The sequence below is a fragment of the Thermobia domestica genome, chromosome 15, assembly GCF_964235325.1.
Source record: "Thermobia domestica chromosome 15, izTheDome1.hap1.1, whole genome shotgun sequence".
NCBI classification, from domain to species: domain Eukaryota; kingdom Metazoa; phylum Arthropoda; class Insecta; order Zygentoma; family Lepismatidae; genus Thermobia; species Thermobia domestica.
The window spans coordinates 144,213,713-144,239,985 of NC_137468.1; the positions used below are offsets into that span (position 1 = coordinate 144,213,713).

At 35.6% G+C, this 26,273-nt stretch overlaps 1 protein-coding gene and 1 non-coding gene across 2 annotated transcripts in view; both read left to right on the plus strand.

Annotated features, from left to right (window-relative positions):
* Ost48 (dolichyl-diphosphooligosaccharide--protein glycosyltransferase non-catalytic subunit Ost48) overlaps positions 1-25,990 on the plus strand; it is a 36,567-nt gene extending 10,577 nt beyond the window's left edge. Inside the window, exons 3-7 of the mRNA XM_081740237.1 lie at positions 2,174-2,499; positions 8,120-8,254; positions 10,978-11,136; positions 16,235-16,465; positions 25,559-25,990. Coding sequence (XP_081596363.1) covers positions 2,174-2,499; positions 8,120-8,254; positions 10,978-11,136; positions 16,235-16,465; positions 25,559-25,714 — 1,007 coding nt within the window. The 3' untranslated portion in view covers positions 25,715-25,990. The remainder of the gene's footprint in view (positions 1-2,173; positions 2,500-8,119; positions 8,255-10,977; positions 11,137-16,234; positions 16,466-25,558) is intronic.
* Positions 6,668-6,743, plus strand: TRNAQ-UUG (transfer RNA glutamine (anticodon UUG)). The gene has a single exon. It is a non-coding gene; the product is annotated as a tRNA-Gln (tRNA).
* Positions 25,991-26,273: the final 283 nt, after the last annotated feature.

The following is a 26,273-nucleotide window of genomic DNA, read 5'->3' on the forward strand; positions in this document are numbered from 1 at the left end:
AAGATTTGAGTGATGTTGAGAGGAATGTTTGTTGTTCTAGGCGCCCCATGAATAGGTTGGCGTATGATGGGACCATGTGGGCACCTATGAAAGTGCTCTTTTTTGAGTATGGTGGCTATTTTCAGATGCTAAGTTATTTTTAATTAAGAGAAACTGAGCTGGTTGGCTTGTGCTTGACACTTGAGAATCAGGGCAATGTTTAGGAATTTAAGGAAACTGAGGCAGTCGGTTAAGAATATTGATGTGTAATGAAGTTCCGTCAGTGTAGGTTAGTATGATTATTGATGATAGGGATTCGACGATGCCGTGAACCATTGGAACCGTGAGACGATGGCAAGTCATTGTGCCTCTCTGGGTAACGGTGAGTAACTTATTGCGTATGACTCCCCTGCCATTTGTGCTTCCTTGAGTTTCTTATGTAGAAACCCAACGTATTGATAAGATAGCGTAGCGACAGATAAGGGATTTGTGTCTTAATTCAGACCACATGATTACCAATGGTTGAGCAGCGACCTCTAAAAGTAAAAATGTTACTGGCATAGAAAGACTGGGTAGCGTAATGATTGAGCGGTACCCGTGTTCGACTCCTAATGTACTTGTACATTTTTCATTCTGAATATCATCGATACAGAATATGGTGTGTGAAAAAATCGGTTCTTTTCGTCGATGTCTTATGTTAAATGAAAGTTGCATTGGTTTTATTTTTTTTCAGATTTTACTATAGCACACTGCTGATGGATGCATTGTAGCTTTGTATATACGCCAGTGATATTCGTTAGTGATACTCCTCATTTTGTATGACAAAGTAATAATTTTCATGGAAGTGACTCAGAACATCAGTATTGAGATTCAGTAAGATGTTACTTAATATGATTAAGAAACGAAAGTTCCTGGTTAGCTATGAAATCGTGCAGTAAACCAATTAGCATTTAAAAGGAGAAATCTATAAATGTCAAATTAATGTCTCAAGACATTTCACTGTGTACGTATCATCTGTAGTCATTGACGGAAAGTCAGAACTTCGATGCAGTGTCCTTCCATGGTGTCTTCCGAAAAAAATTTTCGCACCAGTTCCGAAACAAGAGGAATGTTTTTTAAGTAGTCTATCTGTTTTATTTAATTTAACTATTTTATTTTATTTAACTATTTTACTTCATTTTTGACAAATGCAGCACTAGCAGCTACTTAAACTACAACTTTGTTGTAGTCTGCTTGGACTTGTTTAGGTTTAAATTATTTGTAATTTTTTTCCTTTAGAATTTACGAATAAAAAGAATGAAACAATAAGAGATAATATAGTAAGAAAATGATAGTAAAAATAAAAGCTAAATTGGTAAAGCTAAAACAGATATATGGGAAACGAACTTACTGTACCAATTGACAGGAATTAAGACTAGTGTTCTGGCCCGCTGATAAGGTGGTAATGTAAATGTCGTTTTGAGAGACATAGCAAAGTCTGGGGAAAGGATTTCCAGTTCAGTTACGCGGAAGATCCAGTCATAGGTAGCCTACTGGTTTGATAGGCTGTAGACACTGCGACTGTTACGTGGAGAATTTGGGCAGTGCAGGTGTCGATAATCGTTGATGTGGATCGAAAGAGAGGTTAGAGTTGTGTCCGCGTAGAAGGTTGGACAGTGAGTGGATGTGAACGAGGCTGAAAGAATCTCTTTTTGGAAGTGGTGTAAAGTATGTGGTATGTATATGATGGAATGTTGGAAAGTTAAGTTGATTTCGAATGTAAGACAAGTTTTACACTTGAGTGCAAGCACGAAATGTTTGAAGAAACCAATCCTTGCAATGAGAATGTAAAGATTTTGTAGAGGGGGAGGAATTTCGGTGTATGATTTAGAGCTGGCTGAGAAAATGTTCGTGGTTTCTGATAATTTAGTGAGCATAACATAAGCAAGAGTTATTAATTTCTGTAGGGACTGTGATAGTATTGACTAAGGGCTTATGTATGTAGACAACAGCGGATCCAGGATATAATCAAGGGAGGGGCTAAACTATAGTTTGCCGCTTCATTCAATGTAAATAAAGTAGGATTGAAGCCCATTTTATCCAGTGTATACCTGGGCGTCAAAAGGGAGAGGGCTATAGCCCCTATAGCCCTCCTCTTGGATCTACTCTTGTAGTATATATAATGTTTCTCATGAAATATCTGTTACCTTTTCAGGTAACGTTCTTGTTGCTGGCAGCTCGATGTCCGGGGATGTGATGAGGGAATTGGCCTCTGAATGTGGTTTCGAAGTAGACGAAGAAGGAGCAGCTGTGATAGATCATCTCAATTACGATATCAACGATGATGGAAAGCATACGCTTATTGTTGCTGAGCCGTCTAATTTGATTGATGCTCCAGTGATCGTTGGTTCTAAGAACATCCCACCATTGTTGTATCAGGGAACGGGTCTCGTAGGGGACAGCGACAATCCATTGGTTTTACAGTTACTGACCGCAGAGAGCTCTGCGTATTCCTACATTCCAGACCAGCCAATCAAAGAGGTATGGTCTTTGTTTTCAGAGTCATTACTTAAGTGTATGTGAATAATTTAAGTGAATATATATGTTTTCTTTGGTCTCTTGTTTATACTTAAGTATACAATTGCGCTTACTGTAACAGGTAAATGGCAAGAGAAAAGAATTTTCGTTTGTTCGATAGTGAAATGTAACTTTTTTTTTTTTTTTTGGCAACACAACCTATTGGCAGTATTCGTTTTTTATCCGGTGAAAATGTGATTAATGGTGTCGCACGTTCACGAAAGTAGAAGAAAAGGGTTGAATTCAATGCGTTCGTCTTATTACAAGTAGTATGTACGTCACTGTTTGAATTCTGTACTTTATTAAAATTCAATTAATTCGTAACAATTTCCATAACGTAACGTTATCTTCCTCAGACGTTAATTGTCATATGTGCATCATAATATTATATTATTGTTATAAATTTACATTTATAATTGTTGTTTTTCTATATAATTTTAAATTTACCGTTTCATTTTAAAATTTTATATTATAACTGTTTTATTAATACATGAAGTGAAATGTAAGAAATGTGATATATATATATATATTGGAGAAACATGAAAAAAGCTTAAAGAAAGAGTAAAATAAGAATGACGTGAGACGTAAAAGAGAGAATAACGCGATATATAAACATGTAAAAGAAACAGGACATGATATCGAGTGGGAAGGGGTACAAGGTTTAGAGAAAGAGAACAGAACATTAATAAGAAACTGGAAAGAAGCGCGAAGGATTGAGAGAGAAATATTAATGAATTGGACAAATGGACTTAAAATAAATGAATTATGGGTTAGATTGTTACAACGAATTGCAGAATAAAAAATCTCGGATAATTTTTAATTTAATTGATATTTGTTAGTTATTTATTTATTTAACAGTTACCAGATATAGCTCAGAGACCATTTTATATTGGATATCTAACAACAACAATAACAATAGAAAGGATTTGGGAAGGTGTCGGCCAGGCCTGTTTAATAGTTACCAACCCGGCATTTACCTTGTAGGACTGAGGAAAATCCTGGAAAACTCTAGTCAGGATGGTCGGCAGCGGGAATCGAACCCATGACCTCCCGAATGCGAAGCCAACGTTCTAGCACTTGAACTACTTCGGGAATAAGAAGAAACGAAAGAGAATAATAATAATAATAGTGATTATATATATATATTAAGAAAAATTAAAAATGAAACGGTAAATTATAACAATATCTTATTGTTACATATTACAAATTTAAAATAGTTGTCTCGCCTTCATTTATTGTTTCAAGTAAACAGTATTAACATATTTCAAAAATACAAATTTACATTTGAAATTTACAAATTACAGAAACAAATAGAAATTTGAATATAACATATCTACAACAATTAGTTTTCCGACGTTCTAGGATGAAAAAAATCGGCTAAGTATGTGATTGTTTACAAATTTTTAAAATAATAACGTTACATTATGGAAACTATCACAAATTAATTTAATTTTAATAAAGAAGTACGTACACTGTCAAAAAATATTAATTATACAATATATAAATTTAAAAAAAAAAGAGTATCAGCATAATAAAAACTGTCAATTATTTCTCACATGAAGAATACTTTTTACCTCCATAAATTTTTTTATCATCATTTTCTTAAAAATTAAGCATGAGAATTTGCACTTAAATATTCCTTTTGTTCAACTCGATGTGATCTGTCGATTAGTATGCGTCTTATCTATGAGAAAATCAATTAAGCAAAGTGTAAAGTATAAGAGTAAATACTAGAACCACATATATTAAAAATACTGTTCATTTCGCGTTTCATCGTGTCTGCCCTGCTAGTAGTTACGATTTCTGGCTGGCGCTAGCGTACTGCCATAGCAGAGATGCTGCGCTCTGTAATAGCAAGTATGTAATTTGTTTCACGGTCTATTGTAATGTTTCTCGGTGCAAAATAATCCAGAAAAAAAGATAGGTATAATTTCATGAATTCTCGTATGATATAAATTCAGAGAGCGAACGGTTAAAGGCTGTTTCGCAAGCAAGTCTTGGCACTGGTAATCTCATAATAAACACTGGTAGCCATCTCAGTATATTTTGCAGCAGGCAACTACTAAACAATAGTGTTTCAAATTTCATCAGTGTTTGAAAATTATATAGTTATGTATGAGAGAGAACTAAGTACCTCTAGAAGGCCATTGAAAAGGAATGGATCACGTGAAAACCTAGCAGCGGTAAACAAATATGGTAACTCTTGTGCTTAACACTAAACAAGCTCTTTCTTTCAAACTCATTAATCATAGGCTAAAAAGTAGAGAAAGAGTATTAAGAACCAGAATTAAAGCACGGAAGATAAAGTGTGATGAACTTATTAATGTCTGTTAAAAGCTTAAATCCGAGATAGAGGAATTCGATATAGAACGAATACGGCCTTTTTAAGTGGTTGTTAAGCAAGAGACTGAGATTCGACTTAATAGGGGGCTGATGAACCACCGGAATTCTTTTTTCTACCAAAAATTCATTGATGGAGACTGTCGTATGACGTGGTGCGTTGTCGTGGTGCAGCATCCAAGTGTGTGGTCGCACACTTTTGTCATGTCCAAATCCCTTGTTAACATTTGATAGACGGTAAATACGTTAAAATTTAATTTCTTACTAATCATTCTTAGCGTCAATCGACGATTGGATGTCACAGGAGACTTAACGCTTTCCAGATTGTTACGTGGTTTTGGGGTTGAAGGTCTTCTCACTTTGTCATCTATTTTTGAGGTTGAAGGTCTTCCCGGTTCGTCTTCCACTTGTTCTTGGCCTTCTGAATGATGCATGTTTCCTGGATAGGAAATGTTCGCCATAAGCTCTTCACAATATTGGATTCGCCAATCTTTACACAAAATTTGATGGCATGACGTTGTTCAAATTTTCCACGGCTCATTTTCGTAACGTACCTCACAAACACAACTTCACTTCAGACGCTCTGAACAATCGTGTAGTCACTGGCTCAGGTTCAAACTTGTATTTAATCAGTAGCAAGGGTTAACTGCCTTGTAAAAGTGGAAGCAACAACGTTGTCGGTTCGTGCACAGTGTTCCCAGTCTCGTTACTTTTCTAACACATCTCGTACATAGAACAAACTAAGTCTGGGAAAGAACAGCACAGAGATACCTTGTCCTTATTTGTTGAACTTTAGTGATTAGTGAAGTTTTGTTTACTATAGTTAGAGTCACGATTTTTTCTCAATGCGCGATAAAACGAAATACGTCAGAATTAAGTAATTTTTAGTTTCTTGACGTTTTATGATATGTGTGTTTTCATTGGTTTCCACTGCGCGATAAAACGCAAAATTGACGGTTTTGCGCGAAATTTTAAAAATACGTTTTCATTACTTTAGAAACGCTAGTTTTCTGTTGACGGAACGGTAGAATGTGACATGAACTGTGCATTTTGGGTGATTAGGACACGACTATAGGGAACATGTTGTCTGTTAGCTATCACCATCGCACTGGATGGGGAGTTCCGGAGTGATGATTGTTTGAAGTTTGTTGTAAATGCACTTACATATGTATAGCTTCCAACAAGCAATGCCAATTATGAGAGATTTTTTCCAAGTGTGTACTGATGACAAGTGACATGTAGCATGCTTATATTTAATGCTTAAATGCAACTTGTGCCTATATTTTCAGAAGACAGCAAAACTTTCCTACTCATAATAACTTTAATCACTGATTTTCCTCAGTTTGATTTGAAAAATATAATTTTCTATAAATGAAATTGACATTGTCAAGTGAAATATTCAGTGTATTTTGTTTTTAGGTAATTAATGGTTTATTTTTATAGAATTCTTTCCCACAGAGCTACAAAATGCGAGATTTTATTTAGAAAATGCAACAAAACGCGAAATATGAAAAACGAAACGCAAAATTTCCAAATTCTTAGTGCAAAAAACTTGTGCCCCTAACTATAGTACTATTTTCTATTTCCATTCGCAGGTTAGTGAGCAATTTTCCTTCATTTCACCGTACCTTTTATCATTTATTAATTATTATCTCATAGTAGAAAGTAGCAGCTGTTATGCTGCCGAAACTAGTATATCGAGATATTAATATCGAAACCTGTATGAATTGTTCTTACAGTTGTTAGGGAATTATTTATTCTTTTCGTCAGTCATTTCGAATATCATATAGTGGACATGGTAGCTCAGTGGTAGAGCGCTCACCTTTGGTGCGAGGGATTCTGGTTCGATCCCAGGCCATATTGGGTCAAAAAGTTGACAACTTTTCAAGCCAGCCATTCTGAGGAGGTTTTCCCTAAGTTTTCCTCATTTACACTAGACAAATGCGAAGTGGAACCTAACATATAAGTCTCAAGTGGCGTCCTTATTTTCTTATTCCTTTCGTCTTTTCTCCTTCCCCAGATAGTGTGTTCGGGGAGGAACTTCATCCCTTATACGTGACAGACTTAAAGCTGGTAATGCACAGAAGTATGTATAAATAAAAATAAAATCAATCCCAGGCCATGTGAGTTTGGTAAACGGCATCGTGTCCGTAGTATTATCAGGGTTCTTCGATTACCTCCCACACCATCATTTCACAATTTCTTCATAATCATTCACTTTCATGTACCATCTGTCTGCTTTAACCTAAAGGGCATAATTGTAGGACGTGAAAGTACAAATTTCGTTTCATTTTCATTTTGTCGTTCTTATTTGGTACTGTAGCTCCAGGTATTTAATGTTTCCAGCCATTCTTTGGTTATTATTTTTATTTATTTACTTATTGAAATACTTTTAGAAATAGGGAGAAATTTACACATGTGATTAACAATACGTAGTATTCGTGTAGTGTTTAATTTTGTAGTTGGTTATACGTAATTTCTTACATTTTTTTCTATTTGATATATGTAACCCGAGTTCAGATTAAGTTGCAAAAAGTCAGTTTGCTGTTCATTGTAAAAATTCATTTTTCGCGATGGAGTAGTCCGCAGTTGATATATATTTAAAATTATTGTGCGATCCGATATGTAGATTTAAAATTTAAAGTATGTTTGTTCTGTAGTACTTTCCTCCTTTTTTTTCTTTTATACATAGCCTGCAGACGTCAGAAAAAAAAATTGCATTGGTATTTATTTTAATGTAATTCTTATTTATTTTGTACCACGTTACTTTCATAGTAAATTATAGTATTAAAGTTGGTGATCCTTGAACACCATCTTAAAGGATTGTTTTAAAATTTTTATTATTTATTTTTGGTACTCTTACTTCCTCTCATTTTAATCATTATACATGCTTATGTATTTCTCAGTGTACAATATAAGAATTGTAACCTTGAAAGTTCATTAGCATTTGTATAGAAGCATGGAATTTATATTTGCAGCTGCATTAGTCTGTTCTGCTTCCGGAAAGTGTTTTTATTTTATCTAAACCCTTCAGACGTTTCTTTTGTACATGGTAGCGTTGCGATGTGGGAAGTTAAGCGACAGAAAAATACCTTTATTGAACAGATTAGGTGATGTTAATACTCTCGTTTTCAATATGCTGTGAAAAAGGAGCATTGTTTTCGCCTTTTTAAAATAAAAATCTATATGGCAGTAATTCTATCTTTGCATTTACGCTCAGTGATGCTTTGATGTTTATTTTCAGTATCCTCATGCAGTTGGAAAGAACACTCTTCTGATCGCAGCATTACAAGCTAGGAACAATGCTCGAGTTGTATTCTCAGGATCTTTGTATTTCTTCTCAGATGAAGCATTCACTGCACCAGTGCAGAAAGCAATGGTAAGTAAAGGTTTCAACTAACCTCCAAGAATTCCAATGCTCCTTGAACCTGCAAGCATCTGTAGGGTTAGTAGTAATTACCGCCCTTTTTAAATCAGTAGTTTCTAGGCTAAATTTTTACAAGGCCAAGAGAACGTTTGAAAGAAAATATAATACGTAGAAGATACCATTGTGTGTATCTATCCTTCTGTTATCCTTCTCTCTCAGCTTTTATGGCCTTCACAATCGTTTAAACGTTAAAACAAATTCAACACGTGCTGCTTTCATCTATAAAATCGAAGTGTCAATGTTCGTGTTGTACCTTATTTGTTCTTATTGGGTTGGATGATTTTAACGTTCGTTTCAGCCAAGGGTATGATGAATCCAAAAGCATGAATTCCTTCCGGGGATTCCTCTGGCGCTCAAAGCGCATATAGTAATCTTGTAACCACAAGGAAGCTTTATTTCTTCTCAATGTAAACCTATGTAATAGTAATAATTTATTCATGTATTTCTATTTATTTACCTTCTGTGATCCCACACAAAAGCTTATTAGCCCTTTCTGGTAGAAGAGCATTCTTGAACGCATTACGGCAATTTAGATTCCACCTTAAATAGTAAGTTCATGTCTCATATACCCTCGGTGGTGAAAAAGGACAGTAAACGTCAAGAAACAAATAGAAAAATAAAAGGTGTATTAGATGTTAGATACCAACCAAATGTTCAAAAATAATGACTCAAACTTGGTTCTCTTCTTCCAAAAGTAGCTGCGAGGAAGCTGAGTACTGAGTCAGAGTTAAGATTTTCATCAATGGACTTCTTGTGTAACTTTAAGTTTATTAAATTAAACTAATGATACTCAGAACCATAAATTAAGGGCAGACTTTTTAGGTCTTTTAAAAAACGAAACACAATTTTTGAATATCGATAGTAGAAGTAGGAAAGATATCTGAACTCGCCGTGTCTCTCTCTCTCTCTCTCAATATATATATATATGTCTATCTATCTCTGTCAGTTGAGTTAAAAATTCCGAAGTTTTTTTGAGGTTGAATAATTTTTCAAGTGGAAACTAGAAAAGAAGTGGAAAATATTTCTGCCCAGCCTGAACTATGAAATTTTCTTCTGTTCCACATATTGACTCATAAGGTTCAAGCCACATCACATCGGTGTTTAACTTACTTTTGCTCTTTCAACAAAATTATTTCTCTCACCTGCAGAGATGGCTATGATAATGTGATAAACACACTTGGAGCGCTATGAGCGGAAAACATAAGACTTTTTACGCAGCATCATTTACGCTGTATGAGAGAACGACCAGGTTGTAGAAGCCAAAACAGGAGCGATAACCTATGGGGTACAATGCCTCAGTGGTAGAGCGCTCCATTGAAGTACGAGAGGTGCGTGCTTTGACTCCAGGTCATGTGAGTTCGTGGTGGAGAATATTGTGTGCGTTGTTTTTCTTCGTGGTTTTCCCATTTGCTACCGCATTCTCTTTTCCACCAGTTCTTTTCATATTAGAGATCATTCATCCTAAAGGATAAAAGGTTGGATGTTACTTTTTATTATTTATTTGGAGCGCCAGTTGAGCGAATGGTGTAATCACGTATCACCACGAAGATCGAAAATTGGTCTGAACTTCAGCAATGTGAAGAATGTAGCGGTTCTCATGTACAAGACTATGATAGGGCTGTGCTAAGGTAAACTGTACCCTACGAGTAAAACCATCAGTGCGCACTATTACTGTTCATTTTAGGAATATAACCTGTACCCAGTGTCTGTATCATACAGGACAATGCTTGGACGCACGTAGTTTACCCTATGCTGATTTGTCCATTCGATGAGGCTGGAATGTTCTAACATTCACCTCATCACCCAGATTTAAGCTATGATGACCATGGTATGATTCCAAAGACAAGCAACAATTTCGTAGCATTCGTTTTGGAATTGTTCAATAGATTCTTAGGCAGTAGACCACTGTATTCAAACCATCAAGAGAACTGGCGGTGCTGCAGGTTTACTACCACTCTCATGTCGCTGCCACTGAGTTGTACACAACGTTGGTTACAACGACAAAGGGCAGTGCAAGTTTCATAGATGTCAAATGTATTATCTCCGGAATCTGAATGCTCCAGAACTCGAACAAGTTGGAATTCGAACGTTGTGCATATGTTTCCCCAGTGACTAGGCATCCATATGCTTTGGCATTCAGTTCGCTGTAAGAAACTGTAGTGAAAAGAGTTCGTGCTATTTTTGGTGCCATTTCTGTATTTTAATTTGTTAATATTTGAAAAAAAAAAATGAATTATTATTGTTTGTTAATATGTACTTTAAAATCCATTGTATTCACTGTTAAAATCATTTTGAAAATTCGAGTTTGTAGAACCCAGGGTAACGGATTAATCCAGTTTCTATTATTTTAAAAAGGCAAAATTGTCTTGGAAGTCAAACTGATTAGATTGGGATTTCAAGTTGTTACTGTATGTGGTTGACACTATTGAAGTTCCAAGCCTCTTATAGCGTATATTTTTGTAAGATTTTAAATATATGGAAAATGCTCTTTCCTTAATTATTTCCTTGTATTCTTTGTTTCTTCTTTTATTACCGATTTTTTCGTTATGGAGAGAACAAGTCGAGAAAACTTTAGCCAAGATATAAATCTCTCAGATTTTACAGTGTAATACTTAAACATTTAACTTGTTAGTCAAATTACATACAATATATTCGTTGCTTTTGTGTTGTCATAGGGTGGAAAGAGGTTCGAAAAATCAGGAAACCAGCAAGTAGCTACTGCCCTTAGCCAATGGGTATTCAAGGAACATGGAGTAATTCGTGTTAAGCAAGTAACACATCACAGAGTTGGTGAAAAGGCTCCTCCTCACTCATACACAATTATGGACGATGTGGTAAGTTACGAAATTATTGTACTTTTTAATCTTCAGCTGTGTTTTATAAAATGCGTACATAACATTAGATACAAGCCACTGAATATTACATAGAGATAATAAAATGATCAGTGGGTCCCATCGATTGCACTGGATGTAGGTAGTTTTGGTTAGAAATCTGTTGCGGAGAGACCTTTGAATAGAACAATAATGAGAATGAAGGATAAATGGAAAATTAGTTTAAGGTCGGTAGGAACAATGCTTTTGACTGAATTGAATAGAATGGAATCCAAGGGCAAACTCTGTTTCTGCAGTATATGACATATCCTGTATTATCTTTTAGGATTTTATTATGAAGAAAATATGTTGATAGAATATGACTTCGGACCACGTAATCCTTTAGTGAGCTGTTTTCTCACATATCAAATTCAATTTTTAATTAAGCGTTTGTGAAATACAAGGCGAATACGGGTGATAGTGCGAAACATTGAGAAATGTTTCGTGACACCAATGAAACGAGGAAATTCAAGTAAACTTCTGACGAAAAATAAAAACGCTTCCTTTAGAAACTAAAGACATTGGATAATGATAATGGCGTCAATTGCTAGAAAAAGTATAATTTCAAAACGGATGCATGTATAGGGTGGGCGAAGTTCCTTTACATAGTAAAGTATTACAAGTTAAGGTTCTTGTCTAACTACCCGACTACGGCGAAGCCAAAAAGAGGATATTGTGTTTGGCATGTCCGTTTCTGGGTATGTATGTATTCATGTTCATGTTCATTAATTTCACTGTGAAGTTCCGATTCCCAGTGAGTGGCCCCGCGTAGCCTAGTCGCTAACGCTCTCGCCTTCGGTGTGAGCGGTCCTGGGTTCGATTCCTGGTGGGGCACTCAGTCGAAAAAGTGTAAAACGCTTTTTCAGGCCAGCTACCCTGAATGAGGTTTTCCTGGATTTTCCTCAGGTACCACCCCGGCATTTGCTGGTGTGAATAACTTATAGGTCCCAGGCCGCTTCCTTCCTTCCCCAATACTTTGTTCCTTCCATTTCCCCGGATAGGTGCTCGCCGAGGGACGTCATCCCTCAAAACGTGACGGGCTCAATGGCCTTAGACGCCGAAAGCCCAGAAATCTAACTCCTAAATCGATTCCCAGTGAGGATACTCGGTCGGAAAGCCAGCCATCCTGAGTGTGATTTTGCTTAGGATTTCCTCATTCACATTAGACAAATACTGGAATGATACCAAACATCCAGGTCCCAGTCCACTTCGTTCCTTCCCCCTTCCCGAACACGAGGAGAGGCTGGAAAGTTCTTGAAATCACCAAGAAGAAATTTACCTGGAAGAACCATTTTAATACACTATTCAATGTATCCCTTCCCCCCAAGCTCAATACACTTTTCACAACGATGTTGCAACATTTCTAACCCTTGCGAATAGCTGTTGTCCTGCTGTGCAAACCAGCCCTCCACCTTTGCATTGAGTGCCTCATCAGATGGAAAATGTTTGCCTTTGAGATGTTTTTTGACAATGTGGGAAGAGGTGATAGTCGGAGGGGGCCAGATCAGGTGAATAGGGTGGGTGAGGTGCACAGGTGAAGCCCAGATCCACCAGCAATTGCAGGTTTGATGATCCTTGTAAGAGGGTGCATTGTCCTGGAGAAACTGAACACCACTGCTCACTTTTCCCCGACGTTTTTCTTCAGTCTTCCCTTCAGCTCAATCAAATAGCTGGAATAAAGAGCATTGATGGTTTCACCTTTTTAAGGTATTTGATAAGGATGACACCATCCGTATCCCAAAACACCGATGCAAGCATATTCCCAGCTGATCTTTGGCTTCGGAACTTCTCCGGTCGAGATCCACTGTGGCGCCATTCTATGGATTTCTGTTTAGTCTCTGGATCATAGTAGTCTGAATCTTCTGTCACCAGACTGCACAAGAACTCAACAGGGTTTTGAAACTTTTGCAAAATTTCATGTGACATCTGCACCCGTGTTCTCTTCTGGTCAGCATTCAAACATTTTGGGTTCTATTTGGCACTGACCTTCCGCATGTCCAAATATTCTGCTATTATGACACCCACACGCTCACGCGACATCCCCACACACGCAGCAATGTTTTTGATTGATATGTGCCTATCGACCATGATCATATCATGCAGTTTGTCGATGTTTTCCATGGACGCTGCACATGAAGGCCTGCCTGAGCAAGGTTCATCTTCAATCTCACGATGACCAGTCTTAAAACGCTACTGTTGTACATCCAGTAGCGTGTTATCCAAAGTATCCTGCGAATTTTTATGAATTTCCATAGATGATTTGTCTCGCAGCACAAAAAACTTGATGACACTGCGAAGCTCGTTCATCTCGAATCTCCTTAGATCCTCCGTCATATCTTCTTACAGAACCTGTAACAAAGGAAATAACAATGATAAAATGATCATATACAGAATGAGAGGTTCTCATCACAATATATGACCTTTCTAATAACTACAATGATATGTTTCAAATTTTATTTCTTGTTGGTGATTTCATGAATTTTCCAGCCCCCCTCGTAGTGTGTTCATTGAGGGATGTCATCCCTCATACGTGATGGGCTTAAGGTCATAGATGCCGGAGATGCCCAGAAAGAAATATGTTTGGCTAAAATAAAATAAAAGTTCTACCGTGAAGCTCAAACGTTTGAATCAAATGAAATATCGTTTGAATCGTGTTGATAGTTCATGTAATATAGGATATATGACATCATAAAATGTTAGTAGGGCGGAAATCAGCTGCAGTTTATCTAAACATTTGTTTTACTTTTCGTATAATATGAGCATCAAATAAAATCTCTCATCGTCAGTATTCCGAATATATATGTGTATATATTGTAAGGAGAGGAAAGGAAAGCAATAGAATTGGAGCGAAAGAGAGGGAATTTACCATCATACCTATCCATAGTACATTAGAGATTATTAATTAAATTATTATTATTATTATTATTATTATTATTATTATTATTATTATTATTATTATTATTATTATTATTATTATTATTATTAGGTACTTGGCATAGCCCATACTATACACTAAAAAGTAGAAAATAAAAATTAATTAATATTTAAATAAAACTACTATGGTTAAAATAATTCATTGCACTTTGTTCCTAACTGTGAACTAAAGAAAAAAGTTTTCAATTATTAACAGTAAATTACATATTTTAAAATGGCAGTAATTCGGAAACCTTCAGATCTACACAGTGTGTTGTGTATATAATTTACAACACCTACTTACAGCGTATAAATGTATTTGAATTCTACTAAACATATTTGTGATACAGATGTAGTTATCTATTAAACTTATTTGGGGTGGTTCTGCGAAAATATTCGAGTTTATGGGTTTATTTACGCAGTATTTCGATGAAAACTGGTCCCCTTCTGCCTGATGTGTAAAATTCGTGACGAGTCGTGTCCGTTGGTTGAATCCGATTTTTCGGATCGAAGTAATTTTCTTGAATCTTCAACACAATTCAGCATTTTTCCATTGCCTTTCCACTAGGCCTCCTGACAATAAACGCCATAATTAATTTAAGCTTTTGCTTTTATAGTTGTTTTTATGCTAGAGATAGGTAGGGTGTCTAAGCGAGAGAAATGTAAGATTAACGGTATTTTAATATGTACACTAATTGAAATTTAGTTAGATTTATGTTTCAGTATACAGTTTTGCCCTTTGTTCAAAGTATTAGGATATATCAACAGTTCTCATTTTCAGCATCTTCATATTCAGTATCTCTACTACGTATTTTGGTTGGTTGTCCACATCTTCAGTAAATACGTTTGTCATCTATAAAACGATTGATATATATGAGAAACGTGGTATGGAACTTGAGATATAACAAGAATTTACAATACCACCATTGTCGTTCTAGGACATTGGTGTGATGCATGTTAGAAGGAAATCTGGTTTAAAATTCTGGTTATAGGAAACGGTACGTTAAAAATGTGAATAGACTTTGTGTGGATCCAATTATATTTATTGACAATTGCCATTATTGTAATATTAAATAAGTTGTAGTCTTCATGATATTGAAATTCTGGATCTTGTATAGGATAAGTTATTGTAGTGGATACTAAATTGATACCAGATTATGTTCAGTAGTTCTTTGTGAACTAATAAATAATGGATGGACCAGTGGAAGCATTTCGCTATCTTTTATGTGTTCTAGTTTATATGAAGGCGATTGGGATCTAGTGGTCGAGAGGCTACCGCGTGCACCTCTGGTACATGGAGTCCCGGGCTTGTTTCCCCAGTAGGAGAATACTGAAATTTGAACACTTGCTGTGGTTCGGATTCCATCTAAAAGTAGATCCACGTCTTGTGTAGTCTCGGTTGTAAAAAAGAAACGCTAAACTTCAAAAACTAAACTATATTGCGATCGTTTTGTGTATTGATACCTTCTTGCAGGATAAGAAATAAGTTTGTACGTTACTGGTCGCGCTGAATTTCAGGAGCAACATCAAATTTTACATTGGACCCATAAATCTTAACATGTTAGAATCAAAGAACATAAAGGAGACACTTAGTATAATGATCCTGTTTATGAGCCACTTAAACATTAGAAATTAAGTAGGTATCACATATTGTTTACCAAAGTAATTGAAAATGTATGTCCCAAAATGAAAAATGGGTTTTTGAAATGTTGTTCGTTAGAATTACAAAAGCAAAGTTAAATACAAATTTAGATATTTCGGATAAGACTTGGATGTAAGTTATTGATGTATACATACACACACACACACACACACACAAAAAAAAAAAAAAAAAAAAAATCCTGCAGATAAATCAAGAATTAAAAGTAATTACTTTGAATTGGAAGAGTAGAAGAATTTTGAGGAAGATGAAATGAGATTAGAACAAAATGTTCATGAGTAACCATTCTGTAAATAGTAAATTATGCTTGGTTATTTACCTTTTCGTAGTTCTAATTAAAATTATTGTTACTCGTATTGTGTGTCTTGTTAATTTTGATAATAAAACGTTATCTACATTGAAATTAATGATATTGTTCTCTTCCGTATAAATATTCTCTGTATGTCATACAAAATTCATTAATGTTGTTTTTTATATATTTATTTTCAGGTGTATGCAATCGAAATAGAAAAATTAGATAACAGTAAATGGGTACCTTTCGACGCTGATGATGTTCAGTTGGAATTTGTGCGTATTGACCCATTTATACGTACCACATTGAAGAGAGTGAAAGGAGGACGTTACGAAGCAAGATTTAAGATTCCTGATGTCTACGGAGTGTACCAATTTAAAGTTGATTACAACCGAATCGGTTACACGCACTTATTTAGCACCACGCAGGTATGCTTGCTATTTTCCTTTAAAATATATATATGGTAAAAGGGATTCAAGGTACCTCCATAAGCCAGGGATATTGCTTTTACATTAATTTCACTCAGTTATCGAGGTCAAACTCAGCTGATCACAAACTCAGAATTCCAGGCATCGGAGCGAGTCTTTTGACCAAAGTCTCTATCAGTCTCCATTTTTGAAACATTAGTCTACTAAGGTTTTTTAATCCTTACTTAGTTATATTGTTTGGGTTAGGGCCAATGTACTAGAAAATTTCAGTAATTAACTGAAAGAAAATAATAACGATGAATAGAAAATGACATAAATACAAGGTAATAAATACAGTCAGTTGTGTGTGTGTGTTTGTGTAGGAGGGATTTCTGTCTCCGTAGAAGGAGGTTGCCAGGGAAGCCCTTCTGTGTTTGTTCTACCTTTTTTTGTTAAGTACAAGGGAATTTGCAACAGGTTACCATCTCTCTTTATTCAACAGGGTTTCCATCGACCTGGTAAACTGGGAAAGTGAGAGAATTCATCTAACTCAAAAGTCATGGAATTTGATCATAGTCCAGCCAACGTTTAAAAACCCGGCAAAGTAAAAGAATTTTACGTATGGATTTATACTTCTCAAACCCAGTTTCTAAATCTTTATTTCGCTACAGTAGACTTTTTTGCTTTAACATTCCGAGTTGAAAATAATATTACGGCTTAACGACTATATAAATGTTCATGCAGTCAACCCGTATCAAAAAATGCTCTGACAGAGGAAAAGATTCAGATGTCTTGTAGAACCGTAAACAGTATTTTGAATGTGAAAGATGCCTTAAAGTTTTATGACAACAAGCCTCATCTCGTTCCAATGTCTAAAGATTATTACCTTGGGTCAAAATGCTCATAAGCATTACCAACAGTTTCTGGAGGAACAGCGACTAGCCCAGGAAAGAAGTGCCACACTTAGAGAAGAGGAAAAGAAGTTGAAAAAAGTAGAACAGAAACTGGAAAATGCAAGAAGTGCTAAGAAGAACATAGAAGAAATTGGAAGCCAGCTTAGTGAAAGGAGGAGGAAGTATAGTGAGACCAAAGAATCTGCAAATTCTCTGCTTGGTGAAGCCACAGATAGACTTCGGAAGGCTCTTAAAAAAGAAGACCTGAAGGAGGCACAAATCGCTCAAGGGATGTTGTTGGGTGTCATGTCATTGAAAGAAGAGAAATGCAAAGAGCACAAGGACATTTCAGAAAAGTGTTGAAAAGAAGAGAAATGCTCTAATTACATCGTTCTTTAATACACAGTCAAAGAGAACTGAAATTTATCCAAGTGCAAAGGTTTTTTAATATATTATGTATAATGCTCTTGAGATGTCAAATCATAATGATGTTACTGTATCTTTGAAAACAAGCCAATCTCCATCCAGAACCAGAAATAAAAGCTTTGTTCTGTTGAAGTCTTTACAATTGAGTTGTCTTTATACGGAATGTTCAAAAATTAACGCCTTGGATCATTTGTGAAGATTGAAAAGTAGATAAATATATTTATTTATTTCTGAACTTAACCGGCGTCTTGGTAGGGATAAATCACTAATCCACAGTCAGAGAAGTAGTAAAAGTGCAGTGGTTTTGTTATATATTATGTTACATATATTATATATAATGTTCCTGAGATGTCAAATCTTAATGATGTTATTGTATCTTTGAAAAAAGCCAATCTCCATTCAGGACCAGAAATAAAAGCTTTGTTCTGTTGAAATCTTTACAATTGAGTTGTCTTTATACAGAATATTCAAAAATTAATGCCTTGGATAATTTCTGAAGATTGGAAAATAGATAAATATATATATATTTTTTTTATTTCTGGACTTAACCGGCATCTTGGTAGGAGTAAATCACTATAAAAAATGTTACATTTTCTAACATATGACTGAAAGTTGATTTGTGAAGTTCCTTATCAGAGGCGGGTTGGTGTACAAAGTCTTTTTTGCTTTGCTTTGCTTTATTTAGTTTACGAAGTCTCCTTTTGTGCTTCATTTGGTCTACAAAGTAGCTATTTTCAATGCCATTAGACGCTCCGATGCCTGGAATTCGGAAGATTGGTCACATCAGGGCCCTAAATTTCCGATCCTCGGATCGCCGTCGGTGATCAAATATTATTTGTTTGGCGATAGGCATTTGACCTATACTTTAACAACTGACAACCAAATTCTCTGATATATCTACCAGATTTACACCTGAAATTTCGTGCCCTGAAATGGATACTGCATAAGTTTTTAATAAATAAATAAATGAGCATTTGTACACAATGCTTTTATAAAATGCATTGAGAAAGAGAAAAATATTATTTTGGTGGAGTATAATAGAATACATGAAGTAAAACTCAAACCATTGGGCGTGATTTAATGTTCAGATAAGTTGCTTTATTCATTTTAGATTTATTTAGGTTATATTCATGAATTACTAAATCTACGTGGAGCGTCCGATGCTCTTATTAGTCTTCTATTTCATTTTACCCCACAAAAAATGCATTTATAAAAGTCCTCCTCCTCCTCCTCCTCCTTCTTCTTCTTCTTCTCATTATTATTATTATTATTATTATTATTATTATTATTATTATTATTATTATTATTATTATTATTATTATTATTATTATTATTTTACTTGGAAGGCGATAAATAGTTTCTAACTTCTCCGTTAGAAGTGCCACAAACGTCTCAAATAGCACTGAACCAGTCTTCCATTTGTTGAAGTAATGCTTAATTAAATATACTAGTCTAAATATTCGGTAATCACGTAAGTAATTTTACAGTTAAGCGATAAGTAAAAGCAAAGATTATGTGAAAATATTATCATCGACTTTACATATCTACAAAATTTTACAGGTATAGTGTACACGGAAATGGGTTAAATTTATTTACAAGTAGTGGACAAAAGGAAAGTGACGTAATACAAGATAATCAGAAAAATTCTTGCCACTTTTGACGTTCCATTAAACATGCGCTCACAGAAAGGAAGCGAAATAACACACGTCCCTGCCAAGCTTGACCATTGACCTCTAGTAATACATGAACATTGGATGAGCTACAACTTCTGTATGTGCGCAATGTCGAAGAGAAATGGAGATATCGAAGCAGCATGTTTGCGTGTGTTCGTTGTATGACTTTAAAGTGGGTTTATCAGCTGCCGCATATGTCATGTATTTGGAGAAAATGCCATAAATGAACACACTACCAGGCATGGGTTCCAAATTAATCTCGGAGTGAACGATCATGTGTGTTGAATGACGAGGCCCTGAGAGCAGCCATCAAGGACGACAGTGTTCTATGGTGTAATGAACTTGCAGAAAAGTTCCATGTTTCCGCTGAAGCAGTCAGATTGCACCTGCGTGGAATAGAAAAGTCACACAAATTAAGCGAGTGTGTACCTTTCACATTGTCAGCATCCAACAAGGAACAACGAGTGACAATCTTCTTTGCTCAGCCAGCATCTGAGCACATCTTTGAACGCTGGCTCACTGGTGATGAAAAGTGGAACCCCTATGACACTCCCAAGGGTACCAGACATTGGTTGTCACCTTGTAACCCTCAAGACCACCTCTGCACCCACTAAAGGTTGTGCTTTCTGTATGGCGGAATTGTCGGCAAGTGGTGCATTACGAGCTCCTTCCACCTGGTCAGACTATCACTGCTAACTTCTACTCTCCGCAGTTACAAAGTGTGCACATGCATTTCGGCAGAAGGAAACGCTTCAGCATCTTGGCTGGGAAACACTTCGCCATGCATCATATTTATCGGACCTTGCGCCAACAGATTATCACCTGTTTCATTCCTTCGACAACCACCTTCGTGGGAAATCCTTAGCATATGAGGGAGACCTGAGAAGGAAAGCTTTGAAAACTCTTGAATTAGTTATTCTGGAAGTAGTCCCAACAATAGGTACAAGCAAAATATCGAAATTCCATATGTATAGTTCGCAAGTCATCTTTACTCTAGAAATAATAATAATAATAAGAAGAAGAAGAAGAAGAAAAAGAATGATGAAAAGAAAAGAAAAATGTTTTCAGTTCTATATTTTAATACTTCTTATAGGATTACATTTCCATTCGCATTACAGAAGAAAAGAATGCATCTAATTTACGTGGATTCATAAGGAATTGAATCAAATTGAACACAGTCCCACATTATCGTAAATGATACCTCTATCATAGGCACTTTTGCAGATAACCATTAATGGCCTCATCTGACGCACTTGAACAGGAGTTTTCTGCGTAGCCGCAAGAGACATTGAATCCTTCCAATAGTATCGCATAGATTTTTTTTTTGGGGGGGGAAGGGGGCGGAGAGGGATTCCAATTTAGATAGCGTCCTCTGCAGGCGAGTCACGAACAGACCGAGCTCATGTAATGTTTTTATATTATAATAATAATTTAAGATGTTAATTATAGGCCCATTAATTATACGCGCTTCCATCATGTTCTTCGTCAATACAGTCAAATACTTATACTTACTTCCGATAGCAGTTTGAATAATTCAGTAGTTGCACATCTGATTGCCTTTTTCAGCCTGCTATACTTACCATACTCAATTTGAAAGTATTGCCAAATAATTTAGCAGATATGAATTAAAATATAAGAAAATGGTATTTGTTTTTAATTTTATATTATTTTTTTTTTATCTTTTGATTGTGAAGTCAGTCGCATCTCGGTGAATTTTTAAAATTTTCAAATAAAATTTAAACAATACCAAAATTTGGACTTTATAGCGGTTCAATAAGGATAAAATACTACTAATCTAAGTGGCCAATGTCTGATATTTGATGATACTACAGCATTTAACTACCTGTAATCTAACGTAAAATTTGACTGCTGATAAAATTGCGCAATAATAAATGGAGTTCTTAAAGGCACTTTGTTTTATGCGGATTCTTAAGTCGCCATAGATTACAATTTTTTATATTTCGTTTTATAGTTATTTTGAATATTGTTAAAAAAAATAAACCAACTCATAAAAAGTGCAGATCATCGAAAGATAACTTAGTAATACTAATTTATTGATCGTGTGACATTATAAATATGTTTGGGTAAAATAGAGATAATTACTTGTCGAGTACATGGAACACATCATAATATAATGAATTACTCATATATTAATGTTCCTCAGTCAATTTTTTTTTCAATATTTTGAGTACTACCCTCGAACACCCATCCTTAGGGACAAATACAGGTTTTAGTCCTTTGTTACAATGTCTTCATATTATTTTAAATTACCCTTATCACTATAATCAGTGCTTGTCGTCACTTGACGTTTCCAGTAAAATCGTAATCTGTCTAGGTTTATCAGTATTTATATATATATATATTCGATTCGTAGTGCTAATCATTTGTCAAGAGACAAATCTGTTTATCAACCTGATATATATATAGGGTGTCTCAAAAGGTACTTTACAACTTCAATATCGCATAATTCGAATTAGATCAACAAAGTAAAGTTTGTCTGAAGCACCAACTGATTTTTTTTTTCTGGTTCTTTAATCAAATTCTATATACTCACCCCTACTGGTACGTACAGTATCTAGTCGATATTCCAACTCGCTCCAAACTAGTGGTGGGCACGAAAACCGGTTTTTCTGTTTGTTTTAGAAAAACAAACCGGTTTTTCGCCGAAATCGGTTTCGCTTTTCTCCAAAACCGGTTTCAGTTTTCTCAAAACTGTTTCTACTTCTGACCAGAATAGTGCTTTGTTGTTCTCCAGAAACCGATTCCGTTTCCACAGAAATAGTTTTGTGTGTTTTCCAAAAGTTTTCACTGAAACCAGTTTCGGTGAAAACCGAACCTGTTTTGGAGAAAACCGAAATGGAGTTTTCAGTTTTTATAAAAACCGGTTTTTCCCATTCGTAGTCCAAACCCGTTCTAACATGTAAACTGTCTCAGTAGCCTTCAAATCAGTAGTCTTACCTTCAGATCAGAAACATGTATGGGCGTACGGTACGCTAGCCCTTGACATAACTCCAGAAAAAAGAAAAAACTCAAGAGATGTAATGTCAGGGGATCGAGAATCGGAACATCTCTTCCAATCCAACTTTGTGGGAAAATCCTGTTAAGGAGATGTCTCACTGGCAAAGCCCAATGTGGAGGTGCACCATCTTGATGGAATAGAACATGAGGTTGCTGGTCATGCAATTAGGGTATTAGGTACAATTCAAGCATGTCAAAATAATTTAAGGTGGTCAACTCACATGCAGTACCAGACATTTAACTTCGGGACTATCAGGCACAACCTCCCTTACAGCATGTGGATTGGTCGAGCCCCAGATGCGTACGTTATGTTTACTAACTTTCCCGCACTCATGAAAAGTTGATTTATCTGAAAATGCAACGTGTCTCAGAAATTGTTTATCCCAATCTACACGTGCAATAATGTCGTCAGCAAGTGCAGCATGTTTTGGCTTGTCATCTGGTTTGATTTCCTGTTACAGTTGCAGTCTGTAAGGAAACGGATGAAGACACTTTTGGAGTACCCTGTGCACTGTCGTAGGAGGCATTCGCAGTTCTTCTGGTACTTTAGTAATGGATTTCTGTGATGAACGCTGGAAAACCTATGAATTTTCTCTATGTGTTCGTTACCTCTCCTTCGCCTGCCTACATGGTGCTTCAAATCCACACTGTCGGTTTCCATGAAGTTCCTATTTCATTTTCTTATGGATGTCCATAGGGTGGTGGTTTCCCGTATCGCGTACTGAAATTTCTCTGAACTAGGGTGCCTGACTTCGTTTCAATAAACCAAGCCAGACACTGCTTTTTCCTGTGCTGAGGCCATTCTTCGATTCATTTCTGATGCTCCTGTCACCCTGGAAAAACAGAGAAAAAACTTTTTTCACTTTGCTGTTCCTGTCACCTGGAAAAGCAAAACATTTATTCATTACCTTACATTAAAAACATATTTGAATTGATATATCAGACAAATTTTACTTTTGTGATATTGTAAAATTTTACTTTGTTTCTCTAAGTTCATTATAATAGAGCTTTATGACATTGATGTTGTAAAGTACCTTTTGGACACACCTGCTCGGGCGAACGTAATGGTAAGCGCCAATTCCGGTGAAATTGAATTACTAGGTCGAATGGATTATGATTGGACTATGGAACAGTATGTAGGTAGTCTAATTTTGGAAATGCACCTGCAGATGGCAGGGGGGAAAACTTGTTTCGCATGTGTCATTGTATGGATTAGTATGGAAATGTTGAACTTCCTTTCAACGTTTACTCGAAAGTTAGAAAGTGTGACGTACCATTATATCCGCACGAGCCGCTCAAATATATGAAAGGGTATTAATAGGGCAGGGCTCATAGCGAGTCACTTTTTTTTTTTTTTTTTTTTTTCAAGTTGGTTACTAAAAGTTAATTTCTTTCAAATTTGTCACTAAAAGTTACTTTTTGGTAGGTAAAGTAACTTTTTCCTGTGATGTATATTTTGCATTGGCAGTTTTCTAAGAAAAATATAAAAATAAATGGAAAAGGGCAGAAATTTGTTACTCATTACTATTCTGAAAGCTTGAGTACTTGCTGCCACATGTGAAAGAGTCAGCTTTATTCTCACTTCAGCTTTTATTCTTTCTAAAGCACAGTGGTTACTTAAGCTCTCAAGGTGGGGTTGAGAACCCTTCTGTGTCTATTCTTTCTTCTGTCATAATAGTCTTTTAGTTTTCTCTCGTATTAGTTAACGCTCCGCTCAACGTTGCGTGTGTGTGTGTGTTTGTGTGGTTTGAATATTTCATGGCTTTGAGAACTCTCAATGCTAACTTCAATATAATGTCTGGGATGAAGAAATTCGGAAATAGGCTAGAACCGGTTCCACTTACTCAGAAGCTTTTTACATCTGCTAAGTCTGCTTACCGTAACTACAAAGCATACTTAGAAAACCTAAGAAAGAAGCTCAAAAAGAAGAAGTAAAGAAGAAAAGATGAAACAACACAACAGACAAAGAGAGAGGTGATGGAGAAATTGACAAAGGAAAAAAGGGGCATGATTAGATTTTTGTCACTTTTTCGTGTGCTTTTGGGCACTTTTCAGCTATTTACAAGAGAGCAGACCACTATGAGCCCTGGTAGGGTGATTAGTGCACTAACCTAGTAGTATATGCTTAGTTGTTGGTGGGTTGATTTGATTAGAGTTGAGCGTTTAAAGGGCGATGAAGAAATTCCCCATGTTATTTAAATGGGCTTTTTTGTATATATATATATATATATATATATATATATATACTTATAATCTCATGTTTTAGCTACTTGAAATTGGAATAAAAACTTAAAATTCGGTATGGTTATATGTTAGGGTTACCTACGTAAATCACCAAAAATAAAAATTTCCAAATTTAGAGTGGTTTTATGGGAAACTGAAAAATCATTCCTAAATTATTTATATGGGATATCTAGTACATCCCAAAATGTTCAGGCACTTCCTGTAGGAATAGAATGAAATGTGGCATGATTGTAGCCTTTCTAGGTTAACCCACAGAAAAATGACCAAAAGTGAATATTTTTAGTTTTTAAGGCGTCTAATGGAGAGATGAAGAAATTCCCATGTTATTTAAATGGGCGTTCTCGTGGGATACAAAATCTTATCTTTTAGAGTGTTGAAAAAGGAAAAGAAACTTCAAAATCAGTAGAATTATGGGCTTAAGAGGGGCGAGGCCGTATGCCGAGCAAACGCGGTGGTTTGGGGGCGGAGTCCCCAGGTAGCCAAAGGCTAGTCATTACATATAGTAAAATAATAGAAGCAACTTACAATTTTACTGAAAACGACAAGTGATCGCAAATACTGATTAAATTTTGGTAACGATTCCTAATAATAATAATAAAAAAAATCACTATTGATACAAAAATAATGGGTTAATTTGAAAAAGGGTTTAAGCCTATGGGTGTTTCTCAGAGGGACTGCTTGAGAAAATATTGCAAGAAAAATTGACTGAGAGATGAGTAATTCGTTGTAAAATAGAGATAGTTAAATTGGACAACAATGAAAGTAAAATAGATATTCATTTATTTAAAAAAAACTAGTTGTTATGTGATGTATATAATGTGAAATATTAAATTTATTCTTTTTCTATTTTGTCCCCATAGGTATCAGTTCGTCCTTTGGAACATACACAATATGAGCGTTTCATTTTAAGTGCGTATCCGTACTACTTCAGTGCATTCAGCATGATGGTTGGGGTGTTTCTCTTCAGCATCGTATTTCTTCATTACAAAGAAGAAACGAAACCGAAAGCAGACTAATGTTTTCAGTTCATTATTAAACGCATTTTTGTCTGCCTGTTTTCTTTGTTTTCGTGTGAAGTGTTGTTTTAAATGTTGAAAAAGGTGCATTCCCGGACACAATATAAGAATTTTGAATGTTTGTTGCATTTGATATACAGTGTGATTGATTTGTTTCTTTACAGTTCATAATTATCACGACGAATGAGAGGGACTTAATGGTTGTATGAATTATTCTAATTGTAAATAAGATTGTTAAAATGCGTTTGATATAATGAGTAAAGATCTCGAAAAATATTTTGTTTCATTTTGTGTTATATTTGGAACTCAAATCATGGGTATCTATTTATTCATTTTGAATTCGCATACGAATTTTGCAACTGCGGAATACGAGGGTCACTACGAAAATTTTGAGATGTGAAATAACTTACATACTTAAAATCAATTTAACACTTACATTTTCTCAAAGTATTCACCATTACACTGTACACACTTTTGCATCCTCGAAAACCACTTTTAGAAGCAGTGTTGCCAGTCTTTTTCTTCAAGTGTTGAAAGTTCATTCTCGTAAGCCACTACA